Here is an 18568-nt window from a genome sequence, read left to right on the forward strand (position 1 = left end):
CAAAGGACCATCAACATCGATAGCACTCCGCAAGGCCTTCGGGGAGTGTCTTTAACGCTACAACACAACAACGGAGTAGCCGTAATCCTTGATTGCATGAATCCAAATACCAGTAAGATTAAGACTGAAAAGGGTATGCTTTATTTAACATTATTTGTTTTTATTCAACACTGAAAAGTAGATTTAGTTTTAATTTATTATGTTTATCTTTTCTTCTTTAAATCTATTTATGATAACCACCTTAATAAATCAATCGTAAGACTGTCATTTTAATATTGTATGTTCGAAAAATTCGAAATTCACAAATTTTCTGCCTCACGCGCATTTATGTTTATTTAATTTTATTTGTTACAATTTTACCAACAAAATTTTATTTTTTATTTTTTTTGCAAAAGAAACTGAGAGAGTTAGTTAAGTTTCGCAAAACTTGATTTCAAAACAAAAAAAAAAAAAACAACTTTTGTTAATTATTTATGTATGTATGTGGAGAAAAGTTTACTTTAAAATTAAAAAGTAAAATGGAACTATTACATCAAAATCAAAAACTAATTTATTACTTCTGATAGTTGTTTTTATTTTTACTAAATCCAGTAAAACAATTACGATTTTACACAATAACGAAAAGGCCAACGTAATCTATGTTTAAGATAAGTAGTAATTTATAATGGTATACGTACATACATACAGAACATATACATTAGGCCGGGTCGATTTGTGGGGAGGCAAAAAAATCGCCCATTGCTCTGTGAAAATCATGTTCTAGGGATCAAAATAAGAAACTTTACCGAAGGAACCATACCTCTAAAACGAATTCTGATGAAAATTATCGTTTTTACAACCCCCTTTTAAAACCAAGGCATCACGGGATTCAAGGGGTTGTGTAGCGCAATATATAGCTTCTCCAACCCAATTGTCAACCTCACCTTCGAGCGGCGAATCCCGTTTCACTAACAGACGAAGCTCTGGCGACCCCAAGCTCCTAATGGAAATTGGGGGTGGGGAGGGAGGGATGGCCTGAAGGTTTAATGTGGCCATATAAATCGTTCCCGAGATGGTCGGGCCAGCACCTTAATGGTGCTGTGTTACCGGAGCGTATCGGATCTGTATCCGACAAAGGACCATCACATCGATAACACTCCCCAAAGCCTTCGGGGAGTAACTAATCGCTACAACAACAACAACAACAACCAAGGCATCACTGTGATGCATTTGCATGTCGTAAACATAGTTGTGTGGGTTTTTTATTCAACCGTTTTAAAAAATGAAGGTATCACTGTGACACAATTGCAGATCGTAAAATTGCTTGTGTTGTTTTTTTTAAGCCACCACAAGACACAGCAGGTAGAATTGAAATTGCCCCTACCCAAAAGTTGGGCCCAAAGGGTGGACATCAGAATTCGTTTTAGAGGTATTGTTCCTTCGGCAAAGTTTCTTATTTTGATCCCTAGAATACGATTTTCACAGAGCAATGAGCAATTTTTAAATCGACCCGTCCTAATGTACATACATAGGTATGTATGTTTTATAAACAAATTGTAATTGTTATAAACAAATGTGAGTTAACAATGCTACAGCACTGATTTTCGAAATTTTATGCTAAGCACTTAGACCAGGCGGTGCACTCGAGAGCTTCGGAAAACTATTCACACCACAAACTTAAAAACAATCTTTAACATGATGAGATGACCTGCATAAAATGTACAAATAATTGTTAAATAATAAATACATATAGTAGTAGTTAACACATTTTGCTGTGTTGCGTAGTGATTGTGTACTACTCGAGTTTTGTGAAACTTGACTCACACTAACCAAGGCGAATCTATACAAGGTGATAGCAAAGCGAATTCAACCCAATTCGAAACAAAACCACCTGGTACTGAGTTCACCTTGGCAAGAACATAAATGACGAAAATTTATGATTTTGAAAACAAATTAAAAAATATAATTTCTGCAACATAACATACAATTTAATAAAACTTCGTGAATGCCCCAAAAAATTTTCAGTTAAATTTGATACATTTTTGAGATATTTATTTAAAATAAAACTTCGAATATCCCGAAAATTTGAAAAAAAAATCAAATTTTAGTTGAACTATATTCTTTATTATAGAATTTGGCTTAAGTTTATATTAATTCAGGAAAATATTGTTACGAATATTAGCAAAACTAAGGGGTGCTGCTATCTCTAAGCCGATGCTAAACAGTGATATCATGCACATCCATAGATCTATCATTATGTATCTACATAAACGAAACAATCATTGCGTCTACACATATGTACCATGTACGTATACGAGTAGCTGAGAAGCAAGGCACAACTACATGCATATATCTGAGATACTCCTGAAAGTATGCAATGAGAGAAGCTATAAAATCGTGCAATTGTAGTTACAGCTGAGAAATTTGAGAGCTCATGAACCACTAGTAGATTATGGAAATGAAAGCACCTAGAAGATGCGAACGTTGAAATCAGAGAGTATAAAAGGCAGCAAATGTAGAGGCGCTGGAATTCAGTTTGATTTGAGCTATCGAGCAGTTTTGATTAAGCACGCAATCTGTCGGGCTATAGAAGAGTTTCATTTAAGCTATCAGTTTGGTTATTAAGCCATCTAGTTGCAAAGTATAAGTGTTATTGTGAAGTACTTTAATAAAGGCCATTTTTCCATTATTCAATATTGGAGTTATTTATTCAACAGTTTAGTGACACGAACTTAGCAAAAGGGCGTATAAGAGGATTTGCAAGTAAAATCGTTACAATATTAAAAAGTTTGTTAAAAACCAAAATTAAAAAAAAAAAATTACAATTTTGAAAACAAATTTTTTCAAAGAATTCAAGTTCCCAACTTTTGTTTATTTACAAAAAAAAAGTTTCAGTTGAATTTAATAAATTTTTGAAGTTGCTATTTGTAATAATAAAATTCGAAAGTCCCGAAAATTAAAAAAAAAAACCAATTCAAATTTATTACAGAATTCGCTTTAAGTTTATAAAAAAATTTAAAGAATTAGTGAAAATATTGAAAATAAACTTTTTAAAATAAAAAATGAAAATAATACAATTTTGAAAATAAATTTTTTCAAAAATTTAAAGTTTACAGCTTTTATTTCCTTTCTTGCATCATACAGCAGTTTAATAAAACTGCGAAAATACCGAAAAAAAATTTTCAGTTGAATTTAATAAATTTTTGAAATATTTACATACATGGCGCGTTTTTTTCTAAAGCTTCAAACTTTTTTCAGCTCGCTTAGAGAAAATTTTCAAGCAGGAAAAACTTTGAAGTCTTAAAAAAAAAGCGCCCAATAAAAGAATATTTAAACAACAGAAATAAACTTTTTGAGAACGAAAATCAAAAACAATTTGTTTTTTAATTTCTAAAACAAATTTAACAAAATACCAATTCGAGTTTTTCTAATTGTTCCCCTACTTTAAAAATTTTTTTTCGTCAAGTTACCAGTCCTAGCAAAGGGAAACATAGCCCAGGGACTAATAAAGAAAGAGAACGGAGATTGGTCACGTAATAGTGAGGAATCCCTTGAGGTGCTTCTCGATACACATTTCCCATCGGAAGACGGCTTAGAAGAGCCAGCAGACATCACTCACACTTCGATCACGGAGCTAGTAGTGCCGGGCTTGGTGACCGATACCAAGATCGAGTGGGCAGTGAAGACGTTTTCTAAGTTTAAATCGCCGGGACCAGATGGTATATTCCCGGCCATGCTACAAGTCTCAAGTAGGGCGGTCGTGGAATGGCTTAAAATAATATTCGATGGGTGCATAAGACTGAATCATGTACCGCACTCTTGGAGAACTGCTCGTGTAGCTTTTCTACCAAAAGCGGGGAAAATCGGTCACGTGTATCCCAAAGACTATAGACCCATTAGCTTAACATCATTTCTGCTCACCTTTGAGAGGCTGATAGATGTGTACATAAAGTCCAACGTGGATGAAAAGCTGCTCTCCACAACACAGCATGCGTACACCAAAGGCAAGTCGGTAGACACCGCACTGCATAGGGTGGTAATAAGCATAGAGAAATCCCTGGAATATAAGGAGTATGCTCTAGGAGTCTTCTTGGACATTGCCGGGGCTTTCAATAATGTTGCAAAATAGGCGATTATGGATGGTCTTAATTACATTAAAGTACATCCTGCCTTAATCAGATGGCTCGGCTGCATGTTAAATTGCAGAAAGATTACATCACAATGGGGTTTGTACGAGGCCACGAAATCAGTGGACAGGGGCACCCCGCAGGGAGGGGTGCTATCACTTCTGCTGTGGACGCTGGTCATCAACCAACTGCTCAGGCAATTCGATGAGGGACCCGTAAAACTTACGGCTTACGCAGATGACGTTGCAATTGTCATAAGTGGAAAGTGCCTCCCAACGATTAGTTCTTTGATGGATCGGGCGCTTCGGGATATTCATACCTGGGCATCTAATGTCGGGTTGAAAGTCAATGCGGAGAAGACGGATATGGTCTTGTTTACAAAGAGGTACAAGGTCCCAAATTGGACCAGGCCTAAGTTAGGAGGGGTGACCTTACAGGAGAAACCTTGCACAAAATATCTAGGAATCATCCTAGACAGTAAGCTGTCATGGAAGCTCAACGTGGAGGAGAGGGTCAAGAAGGCCTCAACGGCACTCTATGCATGTAAAAGAATGCTGGGGTGTACGTGGGGCCTATCGCCCTCTCTTTCTCATTGGATTTTTACAGCGATTGTAAGCCCTATTCTATACTATGGAGTTCTTGTTTGGTGGAAAGCCACACAAAAAACAACATACCTCAAAAAATTAGAGGGGGTATGCAGACTATCGATGCTTAGCATTACGGGAGCCCTGAAAACAACCCCCGACGGCTGCACTGTATGTCATTTTGCACATTCTACCTGCAGACCTGGTAGCAAAGAACAAAGCGTTAACGACCGCAACCAGGCTCGGTGCTTCGGGGCAGCTTGAGCGCCGACCATATGGCCATAGTAGTATAGCGTCATCAATTACAAGACGAACAGACTACATGATTCCCTATATGCGCTTCGAGGGAGATCTTAAGGCCACAATAGAGGTGGACGGTTGGCGCAAGGGTGCGCAAATGGCGGACGAAGCGATACATGTGTACACCGATGGTTCCAAAGTAGTGGAAGCAGTGGGTATGCGGTATACTGCGCTGATCCGGAAATAAGCAGATCCTACAGGATGCCGGATTACTGTAGCGTTTTCCAAGCGGAAATATTAGCTGCAACCACAGCAGTAGAAACCCTGGAAGAGAATAGCTTAAGCTGCAACCGTGTTAACTTTTATATTGACAGTCAAGCAGCAATTAAGGCAATAATCTCGCATAGCACAGCATCTAAATGCGTGTTAGAGTGTAAGCAGTCTCTGGAGAGAATCGGGACAGGGAGAAGCATACATCTATATTGGGTCCCAGGGCATATGGGAATAGATGGGAATGGAAAAGCGGACGAACTAGCTAAAAAGGGCGCATCCCTTGCGAGAGGCGCACATTATCGACCAATCGCGAAAGGCGTGGGTTCAAGCGCGGGGCTGTAAAGTGTAGGTCTTAGGTCCTTAGACTAACACAGTTGCTTCCATCAGTAAAAAGAGAGGACTGTAGACTCATGACGGGTATTCTGACTGGACACTGCCTTCTGGCGTCACATGCCTTTAAATTAGGATTGGTCAGTGATAGCAGATGTAGGAAGTGCGGGTTGGAGGAGGAAACGATCGAGCTCGTTCCTTGCTCGTGCCCTGCACTTGCCAGGCTAAGACTCCAGCTATTAGGAGTGATAAAGCTGTCAGATCTAGAAGCAGCAAGTGGCTTAAGTCCTAGGAAGCTTCTAGTATTTGCCAAGAGGACGGAGTTATTTTATAACATAGGTCCTGGTTTTTGATAGGGTTTTTCAGTTTGGTCGTTAAAACAAACTTCTGGTAACGCTACGGACTCAATCAGTCTATGTGAGGTCCTCATGGACCGGCCAGTTCAACCTAACCTAACCTACCAGTTTCACGCCGAAGCTTCATGTATGTATATACAAACATTAGATTGGGCTATGTCGGTGACGAAAAACTGCTTACCTACGTGATGTAATGTGGACCATGCCTCTTCGTACCCATATGTATTATTAGACCGCTGAACCCGCATTGTCGAACAGGTGATCGGTGAGCACTGCTACAACAACAACAACAGATGATCGTGTGGCTGGCACGAACCATTGTTACCAAAACTTCAAGGTTGTGGGTAGATCGCCGATCACAACGATACTAAAGGCTTCTCGCGGGTTAAGGAGTTAGAAAATACTCGCGGTAAAGCATTAAGCTACGGAGAGACAAACTTAAGCGGAATATGCGCAAAAGCCTACTCAAGCATGTGTAGCGTTCAATCGTGGCTCAGCAGAAGGTAGGAATTTTAGTTCGGGTTAAAATCTGTCTTTGAGGTTTTCAATGCTTCCTCGTAAAAAAAGGAAAAAATGCGTTCAACATAAGCTTCTCTTTTCGTATGACGACCAACCTAGTCTGATGAACAAATTCATGCATTTAGAATTTACATTTATAGCAAGTTTGTTAACTCTTTTTTAGACTGATTTCTTATTTAAAAAATGCTACGCCCGATTAGTGGCCTATTTCTTATTTACCTTCGCATTGCATTTTTGCGATATAAACACATTTGTATGTATATCAATATTAACATTATAGCGTGTTTTTAGTATATGTCACAATTTATACTTTTATTTATATTAGGTACAACATTTTTGATGCACGAAAAAAAAAAATATTCATCTTCACTCTAATTTTTTTTACATGATTTGTTGTTATTTTTATATGTATTTGTGTAAATACTATGTATACATATGTATATGCATACATTATTATACCATGTAAATAGTTAATTGTTCAACTTGATGTTTTTCAATTATATTTTATTGATAATTAAAATATTATAAATTTTCAAACAAAAGGTAGATCGAATGCGAAAAATACATATATGCATAATTGTAAATTAAAAAAAGACAAAAAAAAAAAAAAAATACATAACAATTTTGAATTAAATCTATACAAAAAACATTAATTTTAAAGTCATACAATAATTAGGAATCTTAAGCACATTTTGCATTCCAAAAAAGTAATTTATTTTTTTTTCTGTTTCCGTCAATAAGTTTGCAAAAAAAAAATGTATGTATTTACAGGTAGATATAATTTATAACAAAATTCATTAACATCAAGTGTCACAATTACATATATATACCTTCTCACTCGTCAAGCATCGAAATTATAATGATTAAAACTAAAAGTTCGCAGATATTTCGTTAAACGACGTAACGAAAATTATTTTACTGTTGCTTTTTTTCGTACTCCTCTATATCTGCAATATTTATTAAATCAAATTCGACGATATTTTTGCCTCCGAACTCAGCAAATTTGCCATAATCTGTTAAAGGTTTAATTTCACGTTTGAACACTGAAAAAGGGGAGAAAAATAATTGTTAAATTTGAAATTTATTTTTTTAGAATAAAAACAAAAATAAAAGAAAAAATCATTACTTAAGCACTAAGTTTTTATAAATGGACCTAAGAGCTGTAAAAAATGTGTCCTCAAACAAAGACATAGTAATTTTATAGCTTTACAAATAAGATATTGTGACGAATACTAGCAACACTAAGGGGTACTATCATCTCTAAGCGATACTAAGCAGTGACTCGTATGCACATCAACAAATCAATCATTATGTGTACCCATATGTCCATATGAGCAGCGGAGAAGAGACGCACAAACACATGCATATATCTTATCTGAGATGCTCTGAAAAGTAGGCAATTATCTGTGGAAGTGTCACTCACATATACACGCGCATATGAGAAGCTCTACACGTGCATCTGCAGTTATAATTTTATAGCAGTAACTAAGTAAATTCTGGAAGCACCTAGAAGTATGCGAACGAGAAATCACAGAGTATAAAAGGCAGCAACAGTAGAGGCACGACAATCAGTTTGATTTAAGCAAGCTATTGGTTGTGAAGTATCAGTGTTATTGTGAAGTACTTTAATAAAGGCCATTTTGCATTATTGAATATTAGAGTTATTTATTCAACAGTTTAGCGATACGGACGTTAGTAGAAGGTGTAAAATAAGCGGAATTGCACAAAATTCGTAACAATATGTTTGTTTCCTTCTCTTTCTAACACACTGTCGTTTGACACTGACCAAAGTGATAAGTCAAGGCTCGTATTACGTGTTACAAATAGTTTCGGACTTTTTGAGAAGAGCTTCGTCGGCTTCATGTCTTTAACAACCGATACCGACAAGTTATTGTTTTATTATTCATAGCGAATTATTATCGTCGACTTTTTCTTTTTATTGGCTTCTTATCCGCTGGTTATCGAAGGGTTACACATGTGCCATTGAGATAATATTGAAGATAACAAAGCGACGAGTCGTCGATAACGCATCGAAAACACGCTCATAACAAATTTGTAAAATTCCAATAAGAAAACGATAACTTTTGGATACCAAATCAATAACAAATTGGTAGCACTCCGTTATCAAGTCTATCTATATAAGTTTCCGAAAACGAATAGATAGATAACAAATCTATAAATTTCCAAAAACACATTGAAATACTTTTGCTAACATATCGGTATGGAATCAATAACTTTTTGGTAACAAATCGATAAATATCGATAATTTTCGATAATAAATCCAAAACTTTCCGCCAACAAACGAATAACGACCTCATTAAAAATCGATTTAATTTTGTTTTATTTTAATTATAAGTTTTTAAATAATTTGAATAAATTTTTTTAAATTTATTTTATTCTATTTCGTTAATTTTATTTTAATTTAATTAATTCTTTTCTCTTTTACTTATTTTTGACTTTTTTAAATTTTTTTTATTTTATTTTTATTGTCTTTTCAGAGTTGATAGAAGTGGTCATGGTGGTGGTGTTGCGATATATGTAAAAAGTAGTATGTCCTGTAAATTGTGTTGTTGTTCTAGTCTAGGTGATCCTCTGGAATATGTGTTTGTTCATATGTTTTCTGAGAATAATAGTAGGCTTCTTATCGGCTGTGCATACAGACCGAATCGACTAGTAGATTTTTTCGCGTTTATTGAATTTCTTCAATCGTTACTAATAGACTATGACAATATTATCATCGCTGGAGATTTTAATAGTAACCTACTGGTGGATACCACTTTAAAACAAAGCATGGAATCTCTGGGACTTTTTCCCACAAACTGTACTATACCAACGCATTTCACAAATACTAACTTCTCTATTAGATTTATTTTTTGTCAATGATTTTCATAAAATGATTCACTACACGTAACTATCCGCCTCCTGCTTCTCAAAACACGACCTGATATTCCTAAACTACAACTTCCAAACATCATGTAGGCCAAGTTCGTTCGCGTATCGCGATTACAGAAGTATATATTATTATTCTCTTGCTGAGTCCGTTGATTCGGTTGAATGGAGCTTGATTCGTACGTTAACATCGGTTGATGACCAGACAAAGTTTCTGCAGGATAACATAAATAAGTTATTCGATGATCACGTTCCTCTAAAAATAAAAACACCTAAATACAAGAATAGCCCTTGGTTCAATGCTACATTAAAACACCTTATTCACCTTCGTAACCAAGTCTACTCACGGTGGAAAAGGTACAAAACAGTCGAAGCGCATAGCTGCTTTAAAACAGCTCGGCTTACTGCAAACAAAGCCATAAGGCTGGCCAAGGCAAATTATTTTAAGTATAAGTTTAGTTCTGCTTTGAATACAAAAGAAAAGTGGAACAAAATCAAACAAATAGGAATTGGTAAGCCCAAAATTGACCTGTCTCATCCCCCTGATGTCGACATCAACGAAATAAATAATACTTTTGTAAGACTACCAAACTCAGCCGACAATGTGTGTATTGATAACTACTCCGTGCGTGTTAATGTTGACACTAGCCCTTTCGAGTTTGTTTGTGTCGATAATTGTGATGTTGTCCAAGCCATACTTTCTGTGAAGTCTAACGCAATGGGACTTGATGGTATATGTTCAAAGTTTTTAAAAGTCATTCTTCCAAAAATCCTTCCCCACATTACTTACTTGGTCAACTCAATTTTGACGACCGGTGTCTTCCCAATATACTGGAAAGCTGCAAAAGTTATTCCAATCAGTAAACAAAATAATGAGTATCGACCAATAGCCATACTCCCTTTCCTCTCTAAGGTCGTTGAACGTATTCTACATGGGAAAATCGTATCATATGTACATGAATACAAGCTCCTGTCAGAGAGTCAGTCCGGTTTCAGGTCAAAAGCTTTTGATTCTGTAGACCACACTCTGCTCTGTAGGAAGCTGGCAAACTTATTTAACTTCTCTGGTCATGCAGTTGCCCTTATAAGATCATATCTTGTCGACAGGACTCAAGCAGTATGTATAGGTGGAGAAAAGTCTGACTTCCTACATGTCTTAAGAGGCGTCCCTCAAGGCTCTATCCTGGGTCCTCTGTTATTTGTTCTGTATATCAATGACTTACCCGATGTCCTTAAGTATTGTAATGTTCATATCTACGCTGATGATGTGCAGTTGTTTACGTGTTTTTATTTATTTATTACAGCGTAAGCCTAGTTTGAACAATATATATTAAATCACATTCTAGAACTTATCTTATAGGTAAGGTTTTGCAATGTTCATATAGCCTGCTTTTAAATACATAAATTTCTTCACAATTTTTTATTTCATTAGGCAATTCATTAAAGTTTTTAAATCCTTTATGGAAAAGGTTTTGTTTGTCCACTTCAGTTCTATAGAGTGGCAGTTTAAAATCATTTTTTCTACGGGTATTAAAATGATGGGTTTCGTTTATATATACAACATTATTTGTTAAGTATTCAGGTACATTTCCCTTTCGTATATTGAAGATCATTTTTAGAGTATAATAAAAAATAATTTGTTTGAACACTTAGCCATTTTAGTTTTATTAGCATGTCGCTTATCGACGCATCTGACTTTTCCCGTAACACAAATCGCATACACCTATTTTGCAATATCTGAAGTCTATCTATTTTTGTATCTGGTATAATGAATAAGACTGATGGGCAATATTTAAAATTAGATTCAATCAATGTTTTGTATACAATATCCTTAAACTCTCTATTTATAAATTTACAGGTTCTTTGCATAAAACCGACTTGTTTAGCTATCTTTCCTACAGTGTATCGAATATGTTCATCAAATTTGAGTTTGTTGTCAATTACAATCCCAAGATATTTTATTGATTTTATTTGCTCTAACATTTCATCTTTCACCCTGAGCTGAATACTCGCAACTTCGCTTTCGATTTTTCGGCTAATAACCATATATTTTGTTTTACTCACGTTAAGTTTCAGTCTGTTACCACATAGCCATTTATATAAACTATCTAAGTCACGCTGCATTTTTGTCAATGCAGTTGTTAAACTACTTTCACTTATTCTAAGCAGAGCATCATCCGCAAAAAGTTTTATGTTACAGTACTTTACAGCTTTAACAATATCATTAATATAAATCAAAAATAATAAAGGAGCCAATACAGAACCTTGCGGTAACCCTAATGGGACCGAAATTTTGTTTGATATTTCATCACAGATTATGGCTTTTTGTTTTCTGCCAGTCAAGTAATTGTGGAACCACTTTAATTCTATACCCTGAATTCCCATGACTTTCATTTTCTGGAGCAAAATGTCTCGGTCCACTGTTTCGAATGCCCTTTTCAGATCCAGGAAAACGCAAACAGTGTCTTTTTTGTTATTTAGATCTTCCTTCCAGTTAGAGATCACTATATTCAGTGCCGTTTCACATGAGTGTTTTCTTCTAAATCCCGATTGTTCACTTATTATTAATTTATTGTCTTCCAAGTAATTTTCTAACTTATTTTTTATAACTTTTTCCATAATTTTTTCATCACATGGTAGTGTATTTATAGGTCGCATTTCCTCAGGTTTATACGTATTTTTTATTTTTTTACTGGTATAATGGTCGACGCTTTCCATCTTTGTGGTACAATGCCCGTTTCCATGCTTTCATTTATAATTTTTGCATAAAAATAAGCTGTATACTCTATTGAATCTTTTAAAACTCCTTCTGATAAAAGATTTTTGCCACCAATTTTGTTCTTGAATAGCCGAACTATTTTGACAATGTCATCTGCTACAACTTTATTAAATTTGAATGTCGAACTGCTATCAGATACGGTTAAATTTAAATCAATATGTTCGATACTTTGGTTTATTTCTAAAACACTGTTTACGAAAAAGTTATTGAGCTCATTCGCAATTTCGATATTTTCTTCGATTTGCTTATCTAATATTTGAATTTTGTTTATTTCTTGATGATCTTTTTTCAGGTTTATGGTTTGCTTTAGATTTTTCCACATTTCTTTGCTATTATTTTTACTAATTAAGATTTTGTTTTCCATATATTTCGCCTTTTTCTTTTTGATAAGTTTTTTGTATCTTTTGTTTATTTCTTTATAATTGTCCCAATTTCCGGTTTTCCTAGACTCATTTAAAAGATTATATTTAAGTTTATTTAATTGTGTAAGTTCATGATCATACCACTTATTCATAAGTCTTATATTCACTACTTTTTCAAATGTTAACCCTGTCATACATTGTCTAATTGGGATTCTATACTGGTTGAATCATTTAACACAAAACTGCATGCGCGCAACAAGTTAAGTAGATTTTCTTTATTATAAAGCTCCCATGAGGTAATTGTTTTTGTTGTTCTCATTTTATATGGTGCTGATGTATTAAGTTTTATTTCTATCGTTTCATGATCTGATATTTTATACTTGTCCATGTTTTGACAAATAACATCATTCGAATTTGAGTATAGAAGGTCGATTTTTGTTTCAGTCGTATCTGTGATTCGTGTGTTGCAGAGTATGTTTTGGCTCATTGCCAAATCATTAAACATATCTGTTAATTTCTTGCTATAGGTGTTGTTGGCATTATTAACGTTAATGTTATAGTCTCCAACCACGAAGCAATTCACACTTAACTCAACTTTTTCCAACAATATTTCATTTAGATAATTTAAGAAGTCAGAATCACTCGTATTAGGTGAGTGATATAGAACCTCTATTTGCCATTTTTTATCGCACTCTTTTAGTTTTATTACGATGCACCAAATGTTATTATTAATGCTGTTATTATATATAACGTTGTATTTCACAGAGTTGTGAGCATATATGTGAGTCACATCTAATTACCGTATAGGCATTAATATGTAACTCTGCTTCTCTAATATCACCCGTGGCACATGTTTCCGAGCACAATAGTAACGCAGGTTTCTGCTCCACAAGAAGATTTTCTAGTTCATTTTTGTTAGAAATAATACTACATATATTTAAATATATACATTTAAATTCAAAGTTTTTATTTGGTTGCTATTTCTTCGCTTTTTTGCTCTGCAGATAGTGTATATATGCAGGGCACTTAGTACTATAGGCATAGTGATCCACTTCAACATCTATAACTTTTCTTCTCACCAAGTCAAAGCAGTTAACACATCTTATGATGTTTGAGTTACACTCTTTAACATCATGCTGTTCACTGCATTTGCTACATGCTTGTTTAAATGCACAATCACTAGCTTTATGTTGGAAACTGTCCCATTCAACTTTTATTCTCTTCTTCTCAATTAAATGCTCATACGTTTCACAATCTGTTTCTATAATAATATTATAGCTTTCTTCTCTTTTATTGCGATCTTCATAAACCTTAATAATTTTTAACTCTTTATTATCTTCAATATCGTTCTGTTTTTTTGCACACTCAATAATTCTCTCATCACTTAATTTTGTTGAGAGCCCCACTATTTTTAACGCTCTCCGCTTTTTCGTTCCTCTCAATTTTTCCGTAGCATATTCTTGACCTATTTCTTTGTTTACTTTCTTTTGTACTTCTTCTACTGCTTCACTGTTTTTGCACTCAACTATTATCGCACCTTTATTTATGTTAGTAACAGTCGTGATAAGACCTTCGGTTGGTTCGATTACTTTTTTTAGTGCTTTCTTAGTTTCTTTTGTATTTTTGTTGTTTATAGGTTTAATAACTATTTTGTTTGCGTTTCTTTTTGCCATTTCTGCATATGATGATTTTGCATTTATTTGTTTCTTTTCAGCACGCATTTCACTTAATTTATCGCAGCTGCTGTTCAGACTCTTATGTATCTCAGTTATGAGCTCCTGTTTCAATATTTTGCATCTTTCACTAAATATTTGTTCTATTACTGCATTTATTTCAACTGTAAAGTCATTTTCATTTTTTGCATTTTATTCGTTATTGCATCCTCCACTATTTCTTTAACATCTGATCTTTTTAAGTTTTTTGATTCACTTTTTTCAATAGAATGTTTTATTTCAATAAATTTTGTATTTATGTTTGAAAAGCTACACTGGTTACAATACCATTTAATATTTAAATTTTCATTTAGAAATTTTAATTCTGCTCTTTTTAAATTGCTACACTTCACACAAAAACATTATCACAGCCCCCACTGCATGTTAGCATATCTTCCACTTGCAGTATTTTTGCTGTGCAATCTTTACACTCTAGCTGAGGCATCATTAAAATTTTATTTTTTTTTTTTTTTTTATTTTAAGAGTCACTGTCTCAATAATTTATAAGTTTAAATATCCAATTTCAATAACTGACTTTTTAGTTTATGTTCAACAGCAATTTATGAGATATATCTTTGCATTTACCACTAAATTTTAGCAAAAACACAGAGCAACACATAACACGTCCGTTATGATCGATGCTCTTCTTGTCCTCGTGATCAAACTAGCTTGTGCATAAGTAACTTAAACCACGATTTTAATCAAATATTTTCATGGGCTACTATGAATGGCTTATGTATAAACCCGAATAAGTCAAAATGTATTGTTATTCATAGAAGATCTTTTCCCACTAATGATTTAGAGAATGTAGTGTTCGACAATTCCGTTATAGAATACGTAGATACGGCGAAAAACTTAGGTGTAATTTTTAACAAAACATTGACATGGAAAGACAATATTTTTAGAACGGTTGGAAAAGTGTATGGAATGCTTCGTACACTATGGTTAACACAGTATTCCACGCCTTTGCACATAAGACTACTTCTGGCTAAAGCGTACTTAATACCTACGCTAATCAATGGAAACTGTGACTATCTGTGCAAGAACAAACTAAATGTTGTTTACAACAACATTGCTAGATATGTTTATGGGTTGAAAAGACTTGACCACATATCACAACATGCTGAAAGGGTTCTAAACATTTCTTTCGAAAATCTTTTAAAAGTCAAAACACTGTCCTTCCTCCATAAATTGATGCACACGAAGGAACCTGACTATCTATATCGTAAGCTTATTTTTCTGCAATCATCAAGATCGGTGCTTCTTCTTAAGCGCATTAGATACCGCACGCTAACCTCTGAGCGCCAATTATTTGTTACTGCAATACATCTTTGGAACTCCCTACCTACAAGTCTTCGACTCTTAAGTAAAGCTCTGCACTTCAAAAAAGAACTAACATCATTTTTTAACGACTCAAACTGGATCTCAAATAGTTGTTGTTAAAATGTTCATTTCTAAGTCCTTTTCCTTTCTTTGTGTCTTCTTTCTTTATTTGTTAAATACTATTCGATCTATAACCAGCCAAAGGTTATCATCACTACTGCTGTCTTTTAATATTTATTAATTACTTTTCTTTAGTTTTACGATTTACATTTACATACATAAATATTTCACTATTATCCATTATATTTAATTTAATTTGATTAATCTAATTTATTATTATTATAAACGTTCAATTTTTATAGCTCATGCTATTCATGACTAGCACTGTTAAATAATTTGTCAAAATTGTTGTGCTAGGAACAAATTTTCAAATAAATACATACATACATACTTTATTTTATTTATTATTTTATTTAATTGTATTAATTTAACTTTTGTTATTTATTTTACTTTCTTTAATTTTATTACATTTTATTATATTTATTTTATTCTATTGTTTTATTTTATTACGAACCGGACCCGTGCGCTTCTTGCGCAACCAATATAAAAGTCTCTCATCAAATATCAACAGAAATCAGCTGTTCTTTCAGTCAATTAAAACTTACATCTTGCGCTGCCATCTGGCATATGGTAGCAACTGCCGGTAATGCAGTGCAAACATTCACAACAGTGCCATAGTACAAATAGATTTCTTTGTGTGCTCACAATCGTTTATTTTTAACAAATTATTTTAATAAAATATAGTTAAACAAAAGCACTGACAAGCGCAGGGCATGAGCACGAAACGTGCTCTATCGTTTCCTCCTTCAATCCGCACTTCCTTCATCTGCTGTCACTGGCCAAGCCTTCCTCACCAGGGTAACGGAGAGTCACGCCGGAGGGCAGTGTCCAGTCAGAATACCCGTCATGAGTCTACACTCCTCTCTTTTTAATGATAGGAGTAACTGTCTAAGGTTGTAAGACCTACACATGATCTTTGACACTTTGCGGCCCCGCGCGTGTGCTCAAGCCTTTCCCGCTTGGTCGATCATGTGCAACTCTTGCCTTCATTGTATCTCGCCCAGTCTAATTGGGACGTCTACGGAGGAAGCTTCGAGGGATGCGCCTGGTTTAGGTAGATCATCCGCTTCTCCATTCCCATCTTTTCACATATGCCCTGGGACCCAATATAGATACATGCTTTCCCCTGTCCCGATTATTTCCAGGGATTGCTTACACCTTAACACACTTTAAGATGCTGCGCGATGCGAGATTATTGCCTAGTTGCTGCTTGGCTGTCAATATAAAAGTTGACGCGACTGCAGTTTAAGTTATATGCATCCAGTGTTTCTTCTGGTTTCGTTACGGCTACTAGTTCCGCCTTTATTATTTTATAAATCTAAGTGAATAATGTACAAAGATGTTACAACCATCAACAAAACCCAAAAAAGAAACGAATTTCGACCGAAACCCGAATACCTAAAGAAATTTCGGTAATAGTCTAGTTGAGGGGTGGACTGCTAATACGCTACCAAAAATATCGAGAGAGGTGTCAAGCGACGCGTCTTGACATCAGTATTGATAATCAGAAAAAAAATTTTAACTCGTTCAAAAGATATTAACGAAAAATCGAAAAAAGACCCGCGGGTACCTCCGAAACCGGGGGTGGGATCCATAGTATTTTTGCGCAGAACACCTTTCTGCGTTGGCGGCCTTCGGCCGCGCTTATAAAAAATAACCCTGGGCTACGCCATGCCAATTCCGGGTGTGTGGTATAACCGTGGCTACCGCCACGGTGATGCACAAATTTTTTTAGGGGTATTAGCACAACAACAACCACATGAAAATCACCAACTTCAACTGCAAATATCTCCGGACAGAGACAAAATTTTTCTTTTCCGCCTTCGGATTATTGTTTTCGAGATTAATACGCGTCTTTTGACACTTCTCACGCGTATTAGCAGTCGACCCCTCAACTAGGGGATTCAAGGGGTTGTGTAGCGCAATATATAGCTCCTCCAACCCAATTGTCAACCTCACCTTCGAGCGGCGAATCCCGTTTCACTAACAGACGAGGCTCTGGCGACCCCAAGCTCCTCATGGAACTTGGGGGTGGGGAGGGAGGGATGGCCTGAAGGTTTAATGTGGCCATATAAATCGTTCCCGAGATGGTCGGGCCAGCACCTTAATGGTGCTGTGTTACCGGAGCGTATCGGATCTGTATCCGACAAAGGACCATCACATCGATAACACTCCCCAAAGCCTTCGGGGAGTAACCTAATCGCTACAACAACAACAACAACCCCTCAACTAGACTATTACCGAAATTTCTTTTGAAGTAGACGCCTCGCATAACCTTGATTTGAGCTTGGAACTGTCGATATAAACAAGAATATCTGAGCGTCCACCGTGACCCAATGGCAATAAAACAATCGGAAACTGTGCACAACGATTCATGTTCACTTCTTCCAAGTTTCATAAAAGACCATTTCTCTGTGTATGAGAGAAGGAATTTACATTTCCATTTTGGCATTTACTAAAAGTGATTGAAAGTATTATAAACAGATCTATTTTATAAATTTTGTGAGAAAACTTACAATGAAATCAGAAATACTCAACTTGAAGAACCAAATACTTAGCGCAAAACAAAAACAGCTGTAGCTAATTAATTACATCGATAATCGATATATGTATGTGTTCTATCCAATGTGCAACTATCTAGTGATGCTAGAATTTTACAATTAAAGTCGGTAGTTGGTACTTGTATTCAGACTAGTTGGAGCGCACATTATAAGCAAACCAAATAGTTGGTAGATTTCATGGCTCTTTACAATCGATTACATTTAAAAACCGGGACACCTAAACGAAAACCGGGACATTTTAGAGTTGGTAGATTTCATGGCTCTTTACAATCGATTACATTTAAAAACCGGGACACCTAAACGAAAACCGGGACATTTTAGGGTTGGACCGGGACAAATGGCATAAACCCGGGACGTCTGGCAGCCCTACCAATACCCCACACTAACACGCCTACATTTACATTCTACATATAT

The 18568-nt window shown here is 35.3% G+C and overlaps 1 protein-coding gene across 1 annotated transcript in view; it reads right to left on the reverse strand.

The window, feature by feature from the left end:
* Window positions 1–118: 118 nt before the first annotated feature.
* The window catches only part of LOC137240558 (integral membrane protein 2B), a 62504-nt gene continuing 44054 nt past the window's right edge, over window positions 119–18568 (reverse strand). Inside the window, exon 3 of the mRNA XM_067766994.1 lies at window positions 119–7451. Within this exon, the coding sequence (XP_067623095.1) occupies window positions 7324–7451 (128 nt within the window). The 3' untranslated portion in view covers window positions 119–7323. The remainder of the gene's footprint in view (window positions 7452–18568) is intronic.

This window comes from Eurosta solidaginis, chromosome 2 (assembly GCF_040869045.1).
Source record: "Eurosta solidaginis isolate ZX-2024a chromosome 2, ASM4086904v1, whole genome shotgun sequence".
Classification (NCBI taxonomy): domain Eukaryota; kingdom Metazoa; phylum Arthropoda; class Insecta; order Diptera; family Tephritidae; genus Eurosta; species Eurosta solidaginis.